This window comes from Chroicocephalus ridibundus, chromosome 4 (assembly GCF_963924245.1).
Source record: "Chroicocephalus ridibundus chromosome 4, bChrRid1.1, whole genome shotgun sequence".
Lineage (NCBI taxonomy): Eukaryota > Metazoa > Chordata > Aves > Charadriiformes > Laridae > Chroicocephalus > Chroicocephalus ridibundus.
Genome location: NC_086287.1, coordinates 74,795,597 through 74,814,632, shown reverse-complemented (window position 1 = coordinate 74,814,632; position 19,036 = coordinate 74,795,597). Strand labels below are relative to the sequence as shown.

General features: G+C 55.7%; 2 protein-coding genes across 6 annotated transcripts in view; both read left to right on the top strand.

Moving 5' to 3' along the window:
- Positions 1-2,836: 2,836 nt before the first annotated feature.
- LOC134514465 (metallothionein-2) lies at positions 2,837-4,174 on the top strand. The gene is made up of 3 exons (XM_063332323.1): positions 2,837-2,984; positions 3,063-3,128; positions 3,927-4,174. Exons 1-3 carry the CDS (start codon positions 2,954-2,956, stop codon positions 4,019-4,021), a joined length of 192 nt encoding a protein of 63 aa, XP_063188393.1. The 5' UTR covers positions 2,837-2,953; the 3' UTR covers positions 4,022-4,174.
- Positions 4,175-11,536: 7,362 nt separating this feature from the next.
- The window catches only part of NUP93 (nucleoporin 93), an 81,717-nt gene continuing 74,217 nt past the window's right edge, over positions 11,537-19,036 (top strand). Inside the window, exons 1-2 of one of the 5 annotated variants that reach the window (XM_063334200.1) lie at positions 11,537-11,579; positions 18,292-18,505. In XM_063334200.1, the coding sequence (XP_063190270.1) occupies positions 18,327-18,505 (179 nt within the window). In that variant the 5' untranslated portion in view covers positions 11,537-11,579; positions 18,292-18,326. Of the gene's footprint in view, positions 11,584-12,171; positions 12,314-12,372; positions 12,442-17,148; positions 17,261-18,291; positions 18,506-19,036 lie in introns of those variants that run through there. The other 4 variants (XM_063334202.1, XM_063334201.1, XM_063334203.1 and 1 more) reach the window with 4 other exon arrangements.

The following is a 19,036-nucleotide window of genomic DNA, read 5'->3' as shown; positions in this document are numbered from 1 at the left end:
CCAGCAGAGGGGCTCCAGCCCTCCCAGCATCTCCGGGGCCTCCTCTGGCCCCGCTCCAACAGCTCCGTGTCCTTCTGCTGTTGGTGCCCCAGCGCTGGAGGCAGCACTGCAGGGGGGTCTCACAGAGCCGAGCAGAGGGGCAGAATCCCCCCCCTCGCCCTGCTGCCCACGCTGCTGGGGATGCAGCCCAGGCTGCAGGGGGGTTTCTGGGCTGCCAGAGGACATTGCCGGGGCGTGTTGAGCTTCTCCTCCACCAACACCCCCAAGTCCTTCTCCTCAGGGCTGCCTTCCTTAAGGCTTGTTTTAATGGGGCTCCCTTTTGCCCAGCTCTCTCCGCATCCCAAGCCCATTCTCCCCATGCAGAGTGATTCCTGATGAGGAAATCCCAAGCGCCACGGTCCAGCTGCAGCGACCTGCTCGGATCCCTCATACCCAGCAAGGGAAACGGCTGCAGCACCACCATTTCCTACAGCCCTTCAAATCCCAATGGATTCCCCCATTAATACAGCTTCTACATACAAAAGTTTTCCAGATTTACCAGCAATTACCATGCCTGAGGCAGCCCTGAGCCCAGGGCCTGCAGTCCCTCCCCCGCTAATTGCTGCTACAATTCGGGGGGTCAGGGTGCGTCCCTGCCCGTCAATTCATGGCCCTGATGCACTGAAATCCAGGCATGGAGCCGTTGACCACTACTCTCTGGATGCGACCATCCAGCCAACTCCTCATCCTCTGGACAGTCCATCCATCAAATCCCTCTCTCCCCAATGTAGAGAGAAGGAAGTGGGGGGGATCCGGTCCTGCCCTGTGGCTCTGCCCCTTGCCTGTCCCCGTCCCCCATGGCAGCCTGATGGAGAGCAGCTCTCGGATGTTGTCCCCGGCCTGTGTGGGAAGCGGGGGGCAGACGGGGGTCCTGGTGGCTCAGCTCTGAGCCCTGAGACCTGGGCTGGGCACTTCCTCTTCTCGCTCTATGGCTGCTATAAAACCAGAGTCAGACCTGGCTCTCCTCCTGCACCGGCACAGCCTCGGGATTAACCATTTCCCACTGGTCGCAGGAAATGGGAATACCAGCAACACACAGGAAACCCCCCCAAGGTCCCCTCTCCCCGCTGCTATCCACCACATGCCCTGCACCCCAGCGTTTTGGCAAACCTGCGGCTCAGGGCACACACAGCTCATCCCTCCCTGTCTCATTATTCAGTGGAAATGCCCCGATTGGGAAATAGGGCATTTTCCGGGCTCTTTTCCCTTCCCAGCTCCGCACACAGTCCTGCGGGGATGCTGCACTGCCCCTTCCCGTACGCAGTGGCGGGGGGCCTGCGGCCATGTACCCCGTGATCTGAGACAGCCCCTCCATGGGTGACGTGCAGGATTCCCAGAAATCTGGGAAGTCTTCTGCCTCCCTTGTCGCCTCCTCCCTGCATGCTCCCCCGGGGTCTCTGGTCCAGCCCCGTGTTGGGGTGCACATCCCCATATCGGGTGGCGGGGGGGGGGGTGTCTCCTTTTTCTTAAACAGGAAACCCTCCCTGCGCCAGAGCCCACCCCCGAAGCTGGGGGGAGCTCCCGGCCGGCAGCAGCGTGCTGGGGGGGGCGGTGTCCAGGAAGCGATTTCACAACCCGTGTTTATGTGCAGTAAGACCACACGTGTGCAGTGATTTCACCTCTCCTCCTTCCCCGCTCAGCCAGTGGCGAGTGCAACGACTGCTGACATAGCCTCCTACTTATGTTCCCTCGCTGCTGCTGCTGCCCGTAAAACACTGCTGGGGAAAAAAAAAAATAAAAAAAAATCAGTGTTTTTGCAAACAAGCACGAGCCGTTCCCTGGCACAACCTCCCAGGGCCACAGACCTGCTCCTTGTCCCAGTACCCGCTGGCCTGGGCACCACGGGGACCGACCCCGTCCTTAGCACCAGCTCCGAGCCCAGACTTGCCCCATTTTTAACAAAACCCCCACTGCCACCAAGAGCCCCGGGTGCAGGCATGGGGACGGCCTGTCCCTGGCCCAGCCACGGGTTTCCCTACCAGGTGCCAAACTGGCCATGGGCACATGCAGGGCAGTGGAAGCCGGTTGGCACGTAAACACCGTGACAAGGGGGAAAACCCATCGGCACCGGCAGTGGCACAAAGCCATGATTCCCAGCAGCCCCCTGCCACGCTCCCACGCTGCATCCCGGCACTGCACCCCCATGCTCACCCCCTCCTGGGGGGGCCAGCTGAACACCCCAGCCCCACGGGGTCTGCCCTGGGGCCACCCCGCTCTCTGGCGGGATGCTGAGACTGTCCCACCTGCAGGGACAGCCACCTGCACCCCGTGGGCTCCCCAAGGGTTTGGGGTGGGTGGTGGGGGCACAGCCGCACCCCACCTCTGGACACATGGGGCTGGGAAGGGGCCGGGAAGCACCCCTTCCTTGGCATCTTCCAGCATCTTGGTACCACCACCCCCCACCCCGCCCCGGGAGGCAGCACATGGGGGTGCGGGTGGGAACCCCGGGCTGGGAGCATGGCGCGGGGGGGGTGGGGGGGGGTGGGGGGGGGGGTCGGGGCGATGACCCGGGGTGAGGACGGCACGTCCCCGGGGTGAGCACGGCCCCGTGGCACGGCCCCATGGTGAGCACGGCACGGTCCCGGGGTGAGCACGGCCCCGTGGCACGGCGCCATGGTGAGCACGGCACGGTCCCGGGTTGAGCACGGCCCCAGGGCACGGCCCCATGGTGAGCACGGCCCCATGGTGAGCACGGCACGGCGCGGGGGTGAGCACGGCCCCGTGGCACGGCGCCATGGTGAGCACGGCACGGCGCCGGGGTGAGCACGGCCCCGCCCCGCCGTGCGCAGCGCCGAGCACCGCCCCGCTCCGCCGCCGCATAAAGTGCGGGCGGCCGGCGCTTGCCCTACCGCTGCCAGCACAGACCAGCTTGCTCAGCCGAACCGAACCGAGCCAAGCCAAGCCAAGCCAAGCCATGGACCCCCAGGACTGCACGTGTGCCGCCGGTGAGTGTCCCGTCCCGTCCCGGCCGCCCCCGTCCCGTCGCGTCCCGGCTAACGGCCGCTCTTCCCCCGGCTCCTCAGGTGACTCCTGCTCCTGCGCCGGGTCCTGCAAGTGCAAGAACTGCCGCTGTCGGAGCTGCCGCAAGAGTGAGTGGGGGGGGCTCGGCCCGGGGGGGGCACAGCTTGTCCCGAGGGGAACCTGTCCTTGTCCTGCAGGACCCCCGTGGGGACCTCCCTGCCCCACAGGGGGGGCCCGTCCTTTCCCTGTTGGACTGCCATGGGGACTTCCCTGTCCCATAGGGGAACCCCCTTCTTGCCCTGCAGGACCTCCATGGGACCTCCAAACCCTTGCCCCATAGAGAAACTCTAGGGTTCTCTATAGGGGTGTCCCCTGCCCTCATGAGACTCCTTCCCTCTTCCCCTGCCCCCTGGAGACACCCCCCCCCCCAGCTCCACTTTGGTGGGGTGTCCCTGTCCCTAGGGGTACCCCTCCTTGCCCTGCAGGACCTCCGTGGGACCTCCCAACCCTTGCCCCATAGAGAAACGCTTCCTTGCCCCATAGGGCTCCCTATGGAGACCCCACCACTCCCCCAGGGGGGTGCTCCTGCCCTGTGGACCCCCATGAAGATCCTTCCCTTGTCCCCTAGAGACACTCCCTGCCCACCTCCTCCCCGCCCCGCTGCCCTTTGGGGGGGCTGTCCCTGCCCTGTAGGACCCTCATGGGGATCCTTCCCTCTTCTCCTGTCCCCTGGAGACCCCCCTCCTGCCCTTCTGGGAGGGTGCCCCTGCCCTGTAGGACCCCCAACTGCTGCCCCATTGGGATCACAGCCCTACCCATGGCAAGGGGGCATGTGTCCCCTGCTCTCCACAGGGTGCCCCTGCCCCATGGGGACCCCCATCCCTTCCCACTCGCCCGCTAACTCTCATGTGTGTGTCCCCCCCCAGGCTGCTGCTCCTGCTGCCCCGCCACCTGCAGCAACTGCGCCAAGGGCTGCATCTGCAAGGAGCCGGCCAGCAGCAAGTGCAGCTGCTGCCACTGAGCTGCTCGCCTCCGCCTGTAAATAGCCGGCACGCTTTGGGGACGGGGTGGGGGGGGGTGGGGGTGGGAGGCACAAAAATGCCTATTTTTTTCATGATTTTGTATCTTCTCTACCAGTGGTGAAACTGGGTGGAAATAAAGGAGTTTGGCTGGAGGTATGTGTGGTGCTGTTGGGCTGGAGCTGAGCCCTGTTGACGCTCGTGACTCCTGTGTGGGGATCATCGCCTTGGGGTGGTGGCGGGCTGCTCACAAACGCGCCCCCCCCCCCCCCGCCCCCCCTTCCCTGAGGGGGCTCTGCACCTCCCTGGGGGGAAAAGCAGTTTCCCAGGACAGAGGATGGACCTCATCCTGCATGTGGGGTGGGCTCTGGGCGTCTCTAAGGTTCCCTGGTGAGGACAGGGGTGATGTGTCTGGGGGGCTGGGGGGGAGGCGCCTCCAGCCTTTCTCAGGCTTCGTGGCAGGTGTCTCCGCGTCACCCTGCAGCTTCCTCGGGGTGGAAGAGCTTGTGGGAAGAAGCGCGGTGGGTGGTTGGGTGCCGTGGGCTGGCAGCTTGCCTGCCCTGAGGTGCTGCTGAAAGGTACCCGGGTGAACCCCCGTGGGGACGCGGCTCTCTCCTGGGCAGGGGCAAACCTCCCCCAAGAGCTTGCACTTTGCAGACCCCAACCCCCATGCAGGGCAGATCTGTCCCCAGAGGGATGCTGCCCCATGCCGAGGACCTCCAGCTGCAGTGCTGGGCTCCTCCGGCCCCAGGCATGGCCGCTGAGCACACTTTTCCAGCCCGTTTTTGGGTGGCATCTTGCTTGGGGCAGGCAGGACAGACACCCATAGCCCTGAGTAAGCCCTGGGTGGGTTAAATGCTGCTCGTGGCTGCAGGGTAGTGGGTGCTGGGAGCATGGTGTGGGTGGAGGGGGGTGTGATGGGAAGGTGTGTGGGCCGTGTTTTGCTTCCGAAAGTCTCTGCCAAGTGAAAGAGTGGCTTTTTATGCACAGGAGCCTCCGCCGCCGGCTGGGGCGGCTGCCCCTACCTGCCTGTACGTGTCCCCTGGGTGCGCCCTGCCATGGAGGCAGGTTCCCAGCCCCGCTGCCAAGGCCCTCACCCCTTCCCTCCCTCTCCAGGCGGTGGGGGGGGCACTCAGCTCAGCCTGGGCAGGGATGTCCCTTCCAACCCTTGGTGGCCAGGGACAAGATGAATTTAAAAAGTCACCCCAAAACGGGGCCACCCAAATACCCCTTGCGGTCCATTTTGCCCGCCTGGGTGGCACAAGGAGGGGTGTCCGCAAGGGGGTGTGTGGCAATGCCCCTGATGCTCGGGCCCTTCCTGGGATGCTCCAAATACCCAGGGGAGCTCCTGGCCCCTTCCCCAAAGGTGTGCCCGGCCTGCTCAGCACCTGGCCTCGCTGGTGAGAAAAGCAACACCCAGCTCAGCACCCGCTTTTGCCTTTTAAATGTGTTGCCTCGTTGCATTAGCGTCTGCCTTTTGCCTAAGCAGCCTCCCAGCGCCGCCTGCCGCAACCTGGCCTGGGTGCGGAGACGGGGCTCAGGGGCCTGCCTTGCCCTAAATGCATTTAAAAAAAAAACAATACATCTCATGGGAAGGTGCTGCACAAGAGTGCCGGGGAGGGGGCGGTGGGGGTGACACGGCCCCTATGCAGTGGGTGGGCTGCAGGATGAGACACCCCCCCCCCCCCCCCCCACTCCAGGGACCGGGCGCCTGCATCACGCAGCAGAAACAAAGCTGGGGCGTGGATGGGGTTTCCCCTCTCAGGAAGCACCCCAGGCATCAACGGCTCCCCGTTCCCAGCTGGGTGCCAGGGTGGGACGTGGGCACACACCTCCACCCCCTGCCTGCTCGGCGTCCTGCCTGCACCCCCATCTGGCAGCAGCCGCTGTGCCCCCCCCATCCTCAATGCCCTTTTCAGCCTCCTCAGGGGTGATTTTGGGAGGGGGAAAGCCATAAGAGCGGCAGGATGGGTGCAGGCACCCATGGGAGGTGCTGGCCTGGAATGTGCCCAGCACCCGGCTCTGCCTGTGGCTGCTCTCAGTGAGGTGGGGGGGGCTTTCTGGTCCTGGCGGGAGTGTGTTCTACGGAAAAAATCCACTTTTTAGTGAAGTGTGAGATGCTCTCAGCCTGCACCCAGCTGCGTGTAGCAGGGGGGTGATGGGAATAAAGGCTTCATGCGAGAGAGGGCCGGTGTGCTTTGTCCAGCCTGTTATGGTTTGAAGAACCCACAACAATTTATTGTCGTTTAGACAATTATTCTCTCACCCAATGAGCCCTCCCCACCCAGGAAGGGCAATCGGGAAAAAACAAGGAAAACCAAGGGTTGACATATAAGCAGATTTAATAAAATAAGACTAGATAATTCACGTTAATAATATAAAGGGCCAGTACTGATCCCGATACCAACATAAACCACACGAGGACTATTCCCAGCCCGTTCCCCAGCAGAAGCCGTGCACTCCCCGCAGGGACAGCCAATGTGGGACCCTGCGAGCGCTGCAGCTGCGGGAGGAAGGGAAGGGCTGAGGGCTGCGGCACCGGGGCGAGGAGTGCTCAGGATGGCAGCCATCAGTGGGGAGAAGGAGAGAGAGAGAGAGAACTCCTCAGCAAACTTCCTAATTTATACTGAATGTGCCGTTCATGGCATGAAATAACCCTGTTGGCAGCTTGGGGCAATGCCCAGGTCTCGCTCCTCCTTGTCCCTGCACCTCGAAAACACTGAGACCTTGAAACCCGCATGCCAGAGCTGGCGATAAAGTAAATATTATCACCAATTCAGGCACTACAGTCTTCTAAAAGTGCAGTTTTCCCAGGCGTTACAAGAGAACTTCGTCCTGTGTTGCTCAAACCAGGACGCAGCCCCTGGAAGAAGAGCAGAGCTCGGCTGGCAGAGGTGGTTTGAGGTGATGGTGTCTCTCCCCTGGGTGCCCGGGGGAGGTGGGGAGGGGTGGCCTGGGCGCACCCCCAGCCTGGCAGTGGGGCGCAGCACTGGGGGTGTGGTGCCCAGCACCGCTCCTGGCTCTGCATCAGCCCTGCGAGGCTGGTCTGTGCCCCCAGGGCCACACTCTGCATTTCTCCCAGGGTCTCTGTCCTGGCTTGAGCAACATGGGACAACAGCCCTGGGTGGTGCTGGCATAGCCTGTGACAAGGGAATGGGCATCCCAAGCACCCTGTGATGAGGGAAGAGGCACCCTGAGCACCCTGTGCCAAAGGGATGGGCATCCTGAGCACCCTGTGACGAGGGGACAGGCACCCTGGGCACCCTGTGATGAGGGAATGGGATCCAGAGCACCCTGTGATGAGGGAACAGGCACTCTGAGCACCCTGTGATGAAGGGACGGGCACCCTGGGCTCCCTGTGCCAAAGGGATGGGCACCCTGAGCACCCTGTGGCGAGGGGACGGGCACCCTGGGCACCCTGTGACGAGGGGACGGACATCGTGTGCAGAGAGTAAATACACCAAGCGCAGAGAGGAAATGCACCCAGCACAGACACCGCTGTGTGCAGAGGGGACGAGCACCCTGCGCAGGCGTGACAGGTGCCCTGTGCAGAGGGGACGGGCACCCTGGGCACCCTGTGCAGAGGGGACATGCCCGGAGCGCAGGGGGGAAATATACCCTGTACAGGGGGGACAGGCACCCTGTGTACCCCCTGCAGAGGGGACAGGCCCCCCGTGTCCTCCGTGGAGAGGGGACATTCACCCCGTGCAGAGGGGACAGCACCCCGTGGAGAGGGGACAGGCACCTCGTATCCTCCGTGCGGAGGGGACAGGCACCCCGTACAGAGGGGAGAGCACCCCCTGCATCTCGTACAGAGGGGACAGGTACCCCGCGCACCCCGTGCAGGGGGGACAGACCCCTGTGCAGAGGCGACAGAGCCCCCCGTGTCCCCCGTGCAGAGGGGGCAGCACGCCGTGTCCCCCGCGGGGAGGGGACGGCCCCCGCCGCCCGCAGGAGCGGGTCCCGGCGCTGGCAGCCGCCGCTCGCTGCCGGCCGCTCCCTTTCCACAAGGATTTGCTGCCACCTCCTGCTCCGGGCCAGCGCCGACCCGCAGCCCCGCTGTCCCCGTCCGGCCCCGCTGTCCCCGCCGCTGCCCGTGTCCCCCCCCCGTGTCACCTGCCCTGCGGGGGCGGCCGCTCCCCCCGGCCCGCCCCGGGGGGCACCAGCACTTGTTCCCGGGAGGCTCAGCGCCCTCCTGCTGCCGCTGGAAAGCTGCCCCGGGAGCCTGGACAGGCTCAGGGAAAGCTGGGATGGCACGGACACCCTGCCAAGGCACCCATCCCGTCTGGACACCCGTCCCACCAGGGCATCCATCTCACCAGAGCATCCACCCCACCAGGACACCCATCCCATCAAGTCACCCATCCCACCAGGGCATCCATCCCACCAAGACACCCATTCCATCAAGATATCCGTCCCACCAGGGCATCCATCCCACCAAGACACCCATCCCACCAGGGCACCCCATCAGGGACCAGTTTACCCCTCGAAGTGGCTGTCCCAAACACCCCAGTGCCACAAGCACTCACTCCCTGCTAATTTTTGGGATGAAGCTCCATGGAGGGTGTAACTGGGCGCCCCGGGGCCAAGCCCAAACGCAGCGGAGCCCAGGGCACGGATCAGCTCGTGCTGATTTGTGAAAAACACGCTTTAGATGTGCCAAGTCTCTGCATATAGTGCTAAATATATCAGAAAGAGTTAAAACTACAGATTTACAAAGAAAACAGACTCCAGGGAGCCAGGCAGGCACCCAGCATGGGAAAACATTGATTTTTGGGGGTTGCTAGCCACCGCTGAACAATGGGTGAGTGTCACGGCGCAGGGAAAGCAATGCAACCGCTTCGGGGAGGGGGGTGGAATTTGGGATTTGCACTATTTTTTTTATTTTTTTTTTTTTGCTGGGGAAGGCAGCCGAGCTGGAATGTCTGCGAGTCACCTTCGCTTCCTCGGAGACCTGAAGCAGGGCCGGTGGAATTGGGGCAGCCCCCGCAGGGCTGGAATTTATAGCAGAAGTGCTTATGGGCCACCCCGCACTCTGATGTGGTCCTAAATCTCTGCCACATGCCCAAGATGTTCCCAATCCGGGTGGCTGGGGCACGGGCAGACCATCCAGGCGGGTGGCTCCCCGGGTAGCTACGTTTCAGAGCCACCTTGGGTGTTTTATATGCCCCAACTGATGCTTGTGACTGGGAAATACTGAAGTGGCAGGAGATGATGAATGAAGGCTTGAAAAGACTTGTATTTAGTGAGGCAAGGAAAAGAAAACTTCCGAGGAAAGTCGTGTCTTGGTGCTTGTCGTCCTCCAGGCAAGGAGATACCCTTGGGAAAGTCCGTATTGTGGCGTCGGGGCAGGCTGGGATGGAATTTGCCCGAGCGCATCCTGGTGAGGGCAGATTTCAGTGCATCAGGGCCATGAATTGACAGGCAGGGACGCACCCTGACCCCCCGAATTGTAGCAGCAATTAGCGGGGGAGGGACTGCAGCCCCTGGGCTCGGGGCTGCCTCAGGCATGGTAATTGCTGGTAAATCTGGAAAACTTTTGTATGTAGAAGCTGTATTAATGGGGGAATCCATTGGGATTTGAAGGGCTGTAGGAAATGGTGGTGCTGCAGCCATTTCCCTTGCTGGGTATGAGGGATCCGAGCAGGTCGCTGCAGCTGGGCCGTGGTGCTTGGGATTTCCTCATCAGGAATCGCTCTGCATGGGGAGAATGGGCTTGGGATGTGGAGAGAGCTGGGCAAAAGGGAGCCCCATTAAAACAAGCCTTAAGGAAGGCAGCCCTGAGGAGAAGGACTTGGGGGTGTTGGTGGAGGAGAAGCTCAACACGAGCCGGCAATGTCCTCTGGCAGCCCAGAAACCCCCCGCAGCCTGGGCTGCATCCCCAGCAGCGTGGGCAGCAGGGCGAGGGGGGGATTCTGCCCCTCTGCTCGGCTCTGTGAGACTCCCCTGCAGTGCTGCCTCCAGCGCTGGGGCACCAACAGCAGAAGGACACGGAGCTGTTGGAGCGGGGCCAGAGGAGGCCCCGGAGATGCTGGGAGGGCTGGAGCCCCTCTGCTGGGAGGACAGGCTGAGAGAGCTGGGGGGGTTCAGCCTGGAGAAGAGAAGGCTCCGGGGAGACCTTCCAGCCCCTGCCAGGCCCTAAAGGGGCTCCAGGAGAGATGGGGAGGGACTCTGGAGCAGGGAGGGGAGCCATGGGACGAGGGGGAACGTTTTGAAACTGAAAGAGGGGAGATTTAGCTGAGATATTGGGAAGAAATTGTTTGCTGTGAGGGTGGTGAGCCCCTGGCCCAGGTTGCCCAGAGAAGCTGTGGCTGCCCCATCCCTGGAGGGGTTCAAGGCCAGGCTGGACGGGGCTCTGAGCAACGTGGTGTGGTGGGAGGTGTCCCTGCCCAGGGCAGGGGGTGGCACTGGGTGGGCTTTAAGGTCCCTTCCAACTCAAACCATTCTATGAGCAAGACCCGGGCATGAACGGCACATTCCATAGAAATCAGAAAGTTTGCTGTGTAGTCACTCTCTCCCCTGATGGCTGCCATCCTGAGCACTCCTCGCCCCGGTGCCGCAGCCCTGAGCCCTTCCCTTCCTCCCGCAGCTGCAGCGCTCGCAGGGTCCCACATTGGCTGTCCCTGCGGGGAGTGCATGGCTTCTGCTGGGGAACGGGCTGGGAATAGTCCTCGTGTGGTTTATATTGGTATCGGGATCGATACTGGTTCTTTAGTGATATTCATGTTAATTATCTAGTCTTATTTTATTAAATCTGTTTATATTTCAGCCCTTGTTTTTCCCTGTTTTTTCCCAACTCCCCTTCCTGGGTGGGGAGGGCTCATTGGGTGAGAGAATAATTGTTAAAATGGCAACAAATTGTTGTGGGTTCCTCAAACATAACACTGCTGTAATGCTTGTGCCAACATCCTGCCCCACCGCCATCATGCGTGCGTGCCTGCGAGGGGATCAAACGCGGTGTATCCCTGTGCACCTTCCAGAGACCCTTCCACTGGCGATGGAGACAGCACCCGCTGGCTGTGCATTGGTTTGCTGGTGCATTTGGCCATGGGAGGGAAAAGAAAGACGAATTCGTTATGCTCGTTTTATCTTCCAAGGAATCAGCTCTTGGATGGGCTTTGCCAGCATGAGTTAGCAGTGACTATGAAGGGAGAGGGAGGACAGAAAAGAAAAACCGCATGCACTTTATATCTTCCCGTATTTCTCTTTTTTTTTTTTTTTTTTTTGTTGTGGTGACTTCACCGCTACGCGGCGTGCGCAGCGCCGAGCACACGGGGCGGAGAAGGCGGGGGGCAGCCTCGAACCCGTGGTGTCTGAAGGCAGCCCGCCCCCCCCGCCCCCGCAACACGCTGTCCCGTGTCCGCCTCCCAGCGCCTCAATAAAGCTGTTGTCGCGAGGGGGCGGGAGCCGGCGCGCCGGGACGGGCGGCGGCTGGGCCAATGGGAGCGCGCGGCGCGGGGAAGCGCGGCGGCTGGGCCAATGGGAGTGCGGAGACGTGGGTGAAGGCGGCCAATAGGGGCGGGCGGCGCGGGGAGGGCAGGCGGGCGGCTGGAGCGGCGGGTAGGTGAGGGCGCCTCGCGGGCCTGTCATGGCTTCCCCTCCCTCAGCGGGTTGGGGTGACTTCTGACCTCCCCCCACCTCATTCCGCCCGGGGAGTCCTCCCTGTGGCCGCCGGGCGGGCCCTGCGGCGGGGCCTCCCCTGAGGAGGGCCACCTCAGGGAGGTGGCTGCCTGAGGCAGGGCGTGAGCAGCTCCGGGCCCTGGCCCTCCCTGAGGAGTCCCCCCAGCCGCAGTGCAGGCCGCAGCGGCGGGAGGCTGGTGGGGAGCACCCGCAGGCCTCCTCGTGGGCCTTTTCTGGGGCTTCTCGGGGATTTCTGTGTATCTCTGCTCGAAAAATAACTCGCGTTAAAGCAGCGGGGCAGGCTTTGTGCCTGTGAGATGTGGTTTTTTCATCCGAGCTGGTTTGTGCTGGTCGGCAGTGCAAAGCTCAGGTGTAGAGGGGCAGCTTAGCGTTTGATCAAGGTGCCGTGTTGGTGCTTCAGGAAGCAGAAGCTCATTGTTTGAATGGGGAGGTGTCAGGAGAGTGGGTCTGTGTATGCATGTGGTTTGGCCTCTCTATTTCAAGTTGGGAGGGGGGGGGACGGGATGGGAAAGGCATTCCTTGCCACGGTGGGGTTACTGGTTGGTTCCTGAGTAGGGGAAGAGCTGCCAAGGACCTGGTTGTGGGAGCTCCTGAAAGGCACAAGAGTTCTCTACACAGCCCCTGGCTCAACTTCTGTTTCACAGCAGGTTTTGGTAAGCTCTTGTAGTTGCCAAGCATTGTTTTCATATATGTCTGGCAGGATATAGAAGACTTTTGAATCGAGAAGGTACCATATATGTAGAAGAAACCATATATGATACTTGGGACTCATGTTTTTCAGGTCAGTAAGTTTGATGCAGGATAGAATAGCTATTTTTATATGCTTAATATGGACCCTTCAGGCTATTCTTGAATGAGAATGATGACTAGCCCTTTCCCCCTACCCCAGCTCACAAGTCCTCTCTACCAACAGTAGTGCTGAATTCTGGTGCAAAACAGGTGATAATGATAATGCTTCAAGGCCAGGCTGGATGAGGCTTTGAGTAGCCTGGTCTAGTGGGAGGTGTCCCTACCCAGGGCAGGGGGGTTGGAACTAGCTGGTCTTTAAGGTCCCTTCCAACATGAGCCACTCTGTGATAATGTAGAACTGTATTTCTGTACCTAAAGAATGCTATTTTGATAGTCCCTCCTAAGCAAGATTCAGTCCCTGTTTTGGTTTTGATTTTCCCAGAGCCATCATAAAGTGTACAAATTGTACAGAGTATGTAACGTGCTGTTTGGTCCCAACTGTAGGCAATAGCCAAACTTCTGTGAAATGATTTTTTGAACTGCCTTTGTGTTAAAACTTGAGCAGTGAATGGACCCAATATCGGTAGTTAGTAACTGCTGTGGAGTGCTGGGTGCCATCTGTGTCCCAGCATTATTCTAAACCAAAATATGTTAAGAGTGGAAGGGATTGGATTAAAGTCCAACTGCAAACAAGGGCTCCTTCCCTTCTCCTTTGATTTGGTCATGTTGTCTTACGGGACAGGAGTTAGGTCATAGACAGCTAAGGTGAGGCTCACAAAGAAAAGCCAGTTCCTGTGTGCTTTACTGCTGTTCACTTTTCTGTCTAAAAGGGTTTCCTACTCCTTGGGAAAACTAGGGGCTTACAAATAGTAAAATCTTTGAAACTGCTTGTGATTCTGTCATCTAAAACTGTGATGTTCCTCTAGTGATAATATCAGGAACTTCAGTGGAGGATCTGGGTTTTCATGTAAGGAATTTCAAATACCAAACTAAATGCTCTAGTTAATGAGTGTTGGTTTGCCACCCCATGGAAGTTAGTGCCCTGCTGAGTTGGCTGAGAGTCAGGTGCTTAAAATAAGCACTAAGTTTTCTGAAAGGAGGGAGAGTGATGAGATGGCAAAACTGCCAGCCGAGTCAGCTATTCAGGATAGTGGAGACCTGAGACCTCTGTGAGGAACTTGAAAGTCAGATGGCAGATAAAAGGCAGTGTTGACAAATGTGTGATAGTAGATATTGGAAGAAATAATTTAAAATGCCTACTTTTCGGTTCCAGGTTAAATAGTGAACAGGACAGAGAAGAGTTGTGTGCCCTTTTTTGTCCTTTCTCCCAGTGCAAGAGCAAATAACTGAATGTTATTGCCTTTAAAACTTTGAAAAACGTTTTTGTTCAATGTATGTACTGTAAGAGTTCTTTGAGATCATAAAAAGAGTTTGCTTTTGCATGCCTGCCTACAGATGAGATGAAGAACAAAACATACAGGTCTTTATGGGAGGCAGGGGAGGATTAATTGGTGGGCGGTAAAAGAAACAATAAGTTTGGAAAACTGTTGTGTGGCCTATTTCGGATTTTCCTGCATCAGCCTTTTGTTGCTCGGGGAACGGGCTGTTGTACCAGATGGAATACCAAGTATAGCTTGGAGCTTTTAGGTGCTTGTTTTTAAGCTGGCCTATGCTGATTTCATGTTTCTAGTGTAGCTAGGGTATGGTAGTTTTCCCTTTACTAGGTTTGATTAAGCATTTATTATTGTGCTTTACATACTAGAGGGGAATCTGCTGGAAATATGCAGCAGATTTGGGTTGTGCTTGATCACTTCCACTTGTGGAACATGGAAAAACAAGGCAGGAGGAGATCTCAAGGGTTGACCTCAATGATGTGTCTCTGCCCCTGGTGAGGGACCAGTAGGTCTGCACCATTTCTGCTTTATGTCTGTCCTACTCTTAAAAAGCTCCAGGGACAGAGCATCTGCATCTTTAGAAGGCAACTTATTTCAGTGTTTAACTAATATCCTATAAATGTCATTGTTCTTTCCTTATTAACAAACAAAAATTTGGCCACCTGCTCTTTCATTTCCATCTCTGCATTTCTTAATCAGTTTCCCTGTCTGTAACATGGGGATTATACTGCTGATTTCCTCTCTGAAATGTCTGGATGCCTGCTTATGCAAAGCATCGTGCAAGAGCTAGGTATTATTGCTGCTGTTCATACAGAATTCCCCAGGCCTGCAGAATGGGCCTTTTACTTATTCATGTTGAGCTTAGTAGACAGAAGCTGTTATGCTATCTGTAGCAGCCCAGGCTTGGAGCCTGTTGAAAAAGCACTTTTGCCTCAGATCTCAGCTGCAGCAAGTAAAGAATTGCCCACTTTATCTTACTAGTGTGTTCTTGTATCTTCCTTCCAAAAGAAGCTGATCCCAAATCGTCAGACTGAATCTCTTGAGCGCTCTGGGGCAGGAGCCTCTGCAAGAGGGCAATGCTGGATTTCTTCCTCTTCACTTCCTATTTTGAAGAATCTCTTTGCAACTTGTGGAACTGTATTGGTCCGTCAGCTGTTCTAAATGTCGTGGGTGAGGCTTTCCTCCTCTCCTGTGAAGTCTTCCTCCTTTCTTTTTTTCAAAGCACCGTAAAAATCTAAATTTTTTAGTCTGTGTCTCAAAGTTAATTGATTAGATGACATTCATTGGGGCCATAGTTGGAGTCTTAATAGCTACAGCATTCTTCATTAGATAGCATTGTAGTGCTATTGAGGAGTTTTTAGTGTTTTTGAGGTAATAAATCGTCATTTATAACCAGTCCAAATAGATTTAAGAAACTTGTCATTATCTCTTCTGGTTTCTTTTTGGCTTAAATCCAGTCAACTTGCACAATATATAGCATTTATTTGTGGTTTTAAGTGTTGGGGAAACATTAAACTGGGGTTTAACGGAATAGTCTAATGCAGCAGTTTCTATTGATAAGTCATCAAAGTTGTTTTACAGAGGAGCCTTTTCAGTCCTGGCTTTTAGCCCAAGGTCGATTTGGTTTCACAGAAGTTAGTTTAATTTCTGATGTATTTTCTTTCCCTTAGGTGTCAGTTATTGCTCCTTCCCCAGCCAGACATGAAAATCTGCCATTGCTCTGCTTGTTACTGTGGTAGCAGTTTCAATCTTGCACAGCAGCATTAAGAGTCAGACTGCAGTCTCTTGAATGCAGTAAATTCTGTCAGGGTGGAGACAAAGTTGTTCGTGCTGTTACTTGGTCTAAATGTTTGAATTCTGTGACTTAGAAAAAGCTGTTTAGTGTTGGCTCTCTAGTTTCGAGCTGTCACTTCCAGTGCTTGGTTATCATCACAGGTAGTTTAACTTGCTCCAAAATAACTAGTTTATTCTATATTTGCTGGATTCAGTTCAATCTCACAGAGCTGTTGCAATTGTCCTACAACGGCAAATTTACGTGACAGACCTCATATGGTATTGATGGGGAGTTTATGGCGAAAAAGTGCAGGTTTGGGAGCAGTTTTATAGTGCACTGATTCTCCATGCTTTTGGTTTCAGTGCTCTGAGAAGTTAGTGCCTTCTTACGCTCCCAGCTTTTTATCTCGTTGGTAATGAAAAGAGGAAGTGGACCGGATCAGATCAAATCAAGCTGAAGTCTGTGCTGTTCTTGCAGTCACTGCTCCTGGAGGATTTGATCAGTTCTTAACTGTACGGGAGTGTGGCTGTTCTGGTCAGTGTCTGCCAACAGAGGCTGCTTCTGGCAGGGGTGCACCTGAGTTATCGCAAGTGAACACTGGAAAGATGTTCTGTGCTGCATTGCAGGGCATGAAACTGCTTATTTCCACCACCGCCCCCTCCCTGTTCCCCTTCATCTCGGTGACACGCTAATCTGTTCAAACAAATCCAGTCTCCGCTATCTCACCTGATTAACAACTCAGTGCAAATATGATCTCTGCCTCCCCCAGCAGCTCCCAGCTTTCCAGAAGTGGGTGGGGAGTGCTTGTGAAATTCTCCATTCCTGGATGCTGGCTGTTAGGGTTTGTCCTGGCACCCAGGCAGTAGGGATCAGTTTCTAATTGCATGCGTCTGAATGAATCATCATGCGGTGCTTTTAAATCACTTGTCCAGACAGACAAAAGCAGTGCCATTGCCGCTGGTGGTTGTACTTGGGAATGGTGGTGAGGCTGAGAGTGTGAGGAGTATTAAAATTGTACTATTAAGTTACTTTGGTATGGTTGAGGGATACCAAGAAATACTTGAATTGCAGGTTCTTTTTAGTTTGTAAAAGATGCCCAGTTTTCATCTTTGTGGGCTCCCTTGGAGCAGATAGTTTCCATTGATTTTACTTTCGAGTAAATGATAAAGAGCTGGAGTTAATGCTTGAGATCTGGTTTGTCTTATTTGATCCCAGGCACTTTGGATTAGGGTGCAAATGCTATGAGAGATTGTCCTGGACATTCCCATGTCTGTAGCACCATTTAGCAAGACTAGATTTCTATGATTTCTGTGGCTTTACAGAGGTGCCAGGTGCCCGTAGCACGTAGCAGATTTAGCTGCAAATCATGGACGTGCTGTATGAAGTTGAGGGTTTGGGTTTCATATTTTGTTAATGTGGGCACCATTGCAGCTACACTTTTTTCCACATTGATCCCAAGCACGTACGTTTCTGTACTGTCTGTAAAAACAACAGGCTCCATTCTGAAGTGGAACTCCATGACACACTAATGACCTCATCTGTTACAACCCTTGCCTTATGCTGTATAGTTTCTTTAACTATTCTCTCATTTGATCTCTGCAAGCAATTCTCACAAACACTGGTAAAGCTTTCTGCGTGCATCGCAGTTAGACACACGTCTTCTACACTGGAGCGACATATACTTGCTTCTTTTGACTCTGGGGGTTAGTGATGTATGGATTAACACATTTTAATAGATGGCTAGTTATGGCTGTATATGTACATGTATGTGTTACTCTGTGTTGCTGTTAATTTAACCTCATGTTTATAAGTTATGTATGTTTTCAGCCCTCATATACATATATACCTATGCAGGCATGTGTATATATCTCCATTTGTAATATATAAAAATATAGAATCTGATTCTATAGAATCACAGAATATGCCCTTGTGGCCAAGAAGGCCGATGGCATCCTGGGGTGGATCAAGAAGAGTGTGGCCAGCCCGTGGAGGGAGGTCATCCTCCCCCTCTGCTCTGCCCTGGGAGGCAGCATCTGGACACTTATAAACACTTAAAGGGTGGGTGTCAGGAGGATGGGGCCACGCTCTTTTCAGTGGTGCCCAGGGACAGGACAAGGGGGAACGGGCACAAACTTGAACATGGGAAGTTCCATCTCAACATGAGGAGGAACCTCTTTGCTGTGAGGGTGGCAGAGCCCTGGCACAGGCTGCCCAGAGAGGTGGTGGAGTCTCCGTCTCTGGGGACATTCCAAACCTGCCTGGACGCGTTCCTGTGCCACCTGCTGTGGGTGACCCTGCTCTGGCAGGGGGTTGGATGGGATGATCTCCAGAGGTCCCTTCCAACTCCCACCATTCTGTGATTCTGTAATATCTTGAGTTGAAAGGGACTCATAAGGATCATCGAGTCCAGCTCTCCAAACTACTTATATATACGTGTACACAAGCAGTTTATAGCTAAAATAACACTAAATTCTTCACACAGCAGTATATGAGCTGTCATATGGCATCTGCGGCCCACTTCTGACAGGTCCATAGATCTGCCTTAAGAACGTAGTCCTGCAAGGCAAAGCTCTCTGAGACCACTTGAAATCATTTTCTTGATGTTTAGCGCTTGGGGAGGGTGAGCAGAAGAGTATGATGTTCTAGAAGATCTGCTTTTGCCGGTCTGTCTGTGCCCCTGTATGTATAGAAACTGTTCACAGCTGAGCAAGGATTTTTCTGTCTTCCTCTGAAGGTTTCTGTGCATCTTGAGTGAAACCTGCAGCGGAGATGGATACTGAAGGCTTTGGAGAACTTCTCCAGCAGGCAGAACAGCTTGCAGCTGAGACAGAAGGTATCTCTGAGCTCCCTCATGTAGAACGCAATCTGCAGGAGATCCAGCAGGCTGGGGAGCGCCTGCGTTCCCGCACTCTGACCCGCACTTCCCAGGAGACTGCAGATGTTAAGGCGTAAGTACAGATCACCGGCATTGCAAACTCTATGCAGAGGGTAGAAGCTGTTTACGGGTTTGGTTTCTAACACGTGGGGAGTCTTGCCAGGAGGACATGCCTGGGAGACACAAAATGACTGCAAAGCCGTTTGTTTGCCCCCAACACCCCCTTTCTTTCTCCTACTTAAATCCTTCTATTACTATACTAATATTTTTCTGTCTGAGGAGATACCATTCCTGATTTCAGGCACTAAAGCCAAAAAGTGCAGTACCCGTTTCTGGCTGCTGCTGAAGACATTTACCAACATGCTATAGAATTTTTCTGTCTGGAAGGACTTGGCAGCTGTGCAGTACTGCAGTGGAACAGCAGAAAGAATTCAGCAGGGCTGAGGTGGTTAGATAGACACATAGGGCTGTTCAGAGGTTGGCTTTTGTGCAGTTTTCATAACACAGCCGGGAGTGCTATCTGTATGTGGCTAGCTGCTGACCTAAATATTGGCAATGAATTTGGGTTTAGAGTTCTGTCTGTTCAATACTAATTTCATACCTG

Bases quoted from the DNA above. Each gene is read 5' to 3' on its own strand.
- LOC134514465 (XM_063332323.1), top strand. From the start codon at position 2,954: ATGGACCCCCAGGACTGCACGTGTGCCGCCG. The intron at 2,985-3,062 runs GTGAGTGTCCCG...CCGGCTCCTCAG, and splicing joins GGACTGCACGTGTGCCGCCG to GTGACTCCTGCTCCTGCGCC. The intron at 3,129-3,926 runs GTGAGTGGGGGG...GTCCCCCCCCAG, and splicing joins CTGTCGGAGCTGCCGCAAGA to GCTGCTGCTCCTGCTGCCCC.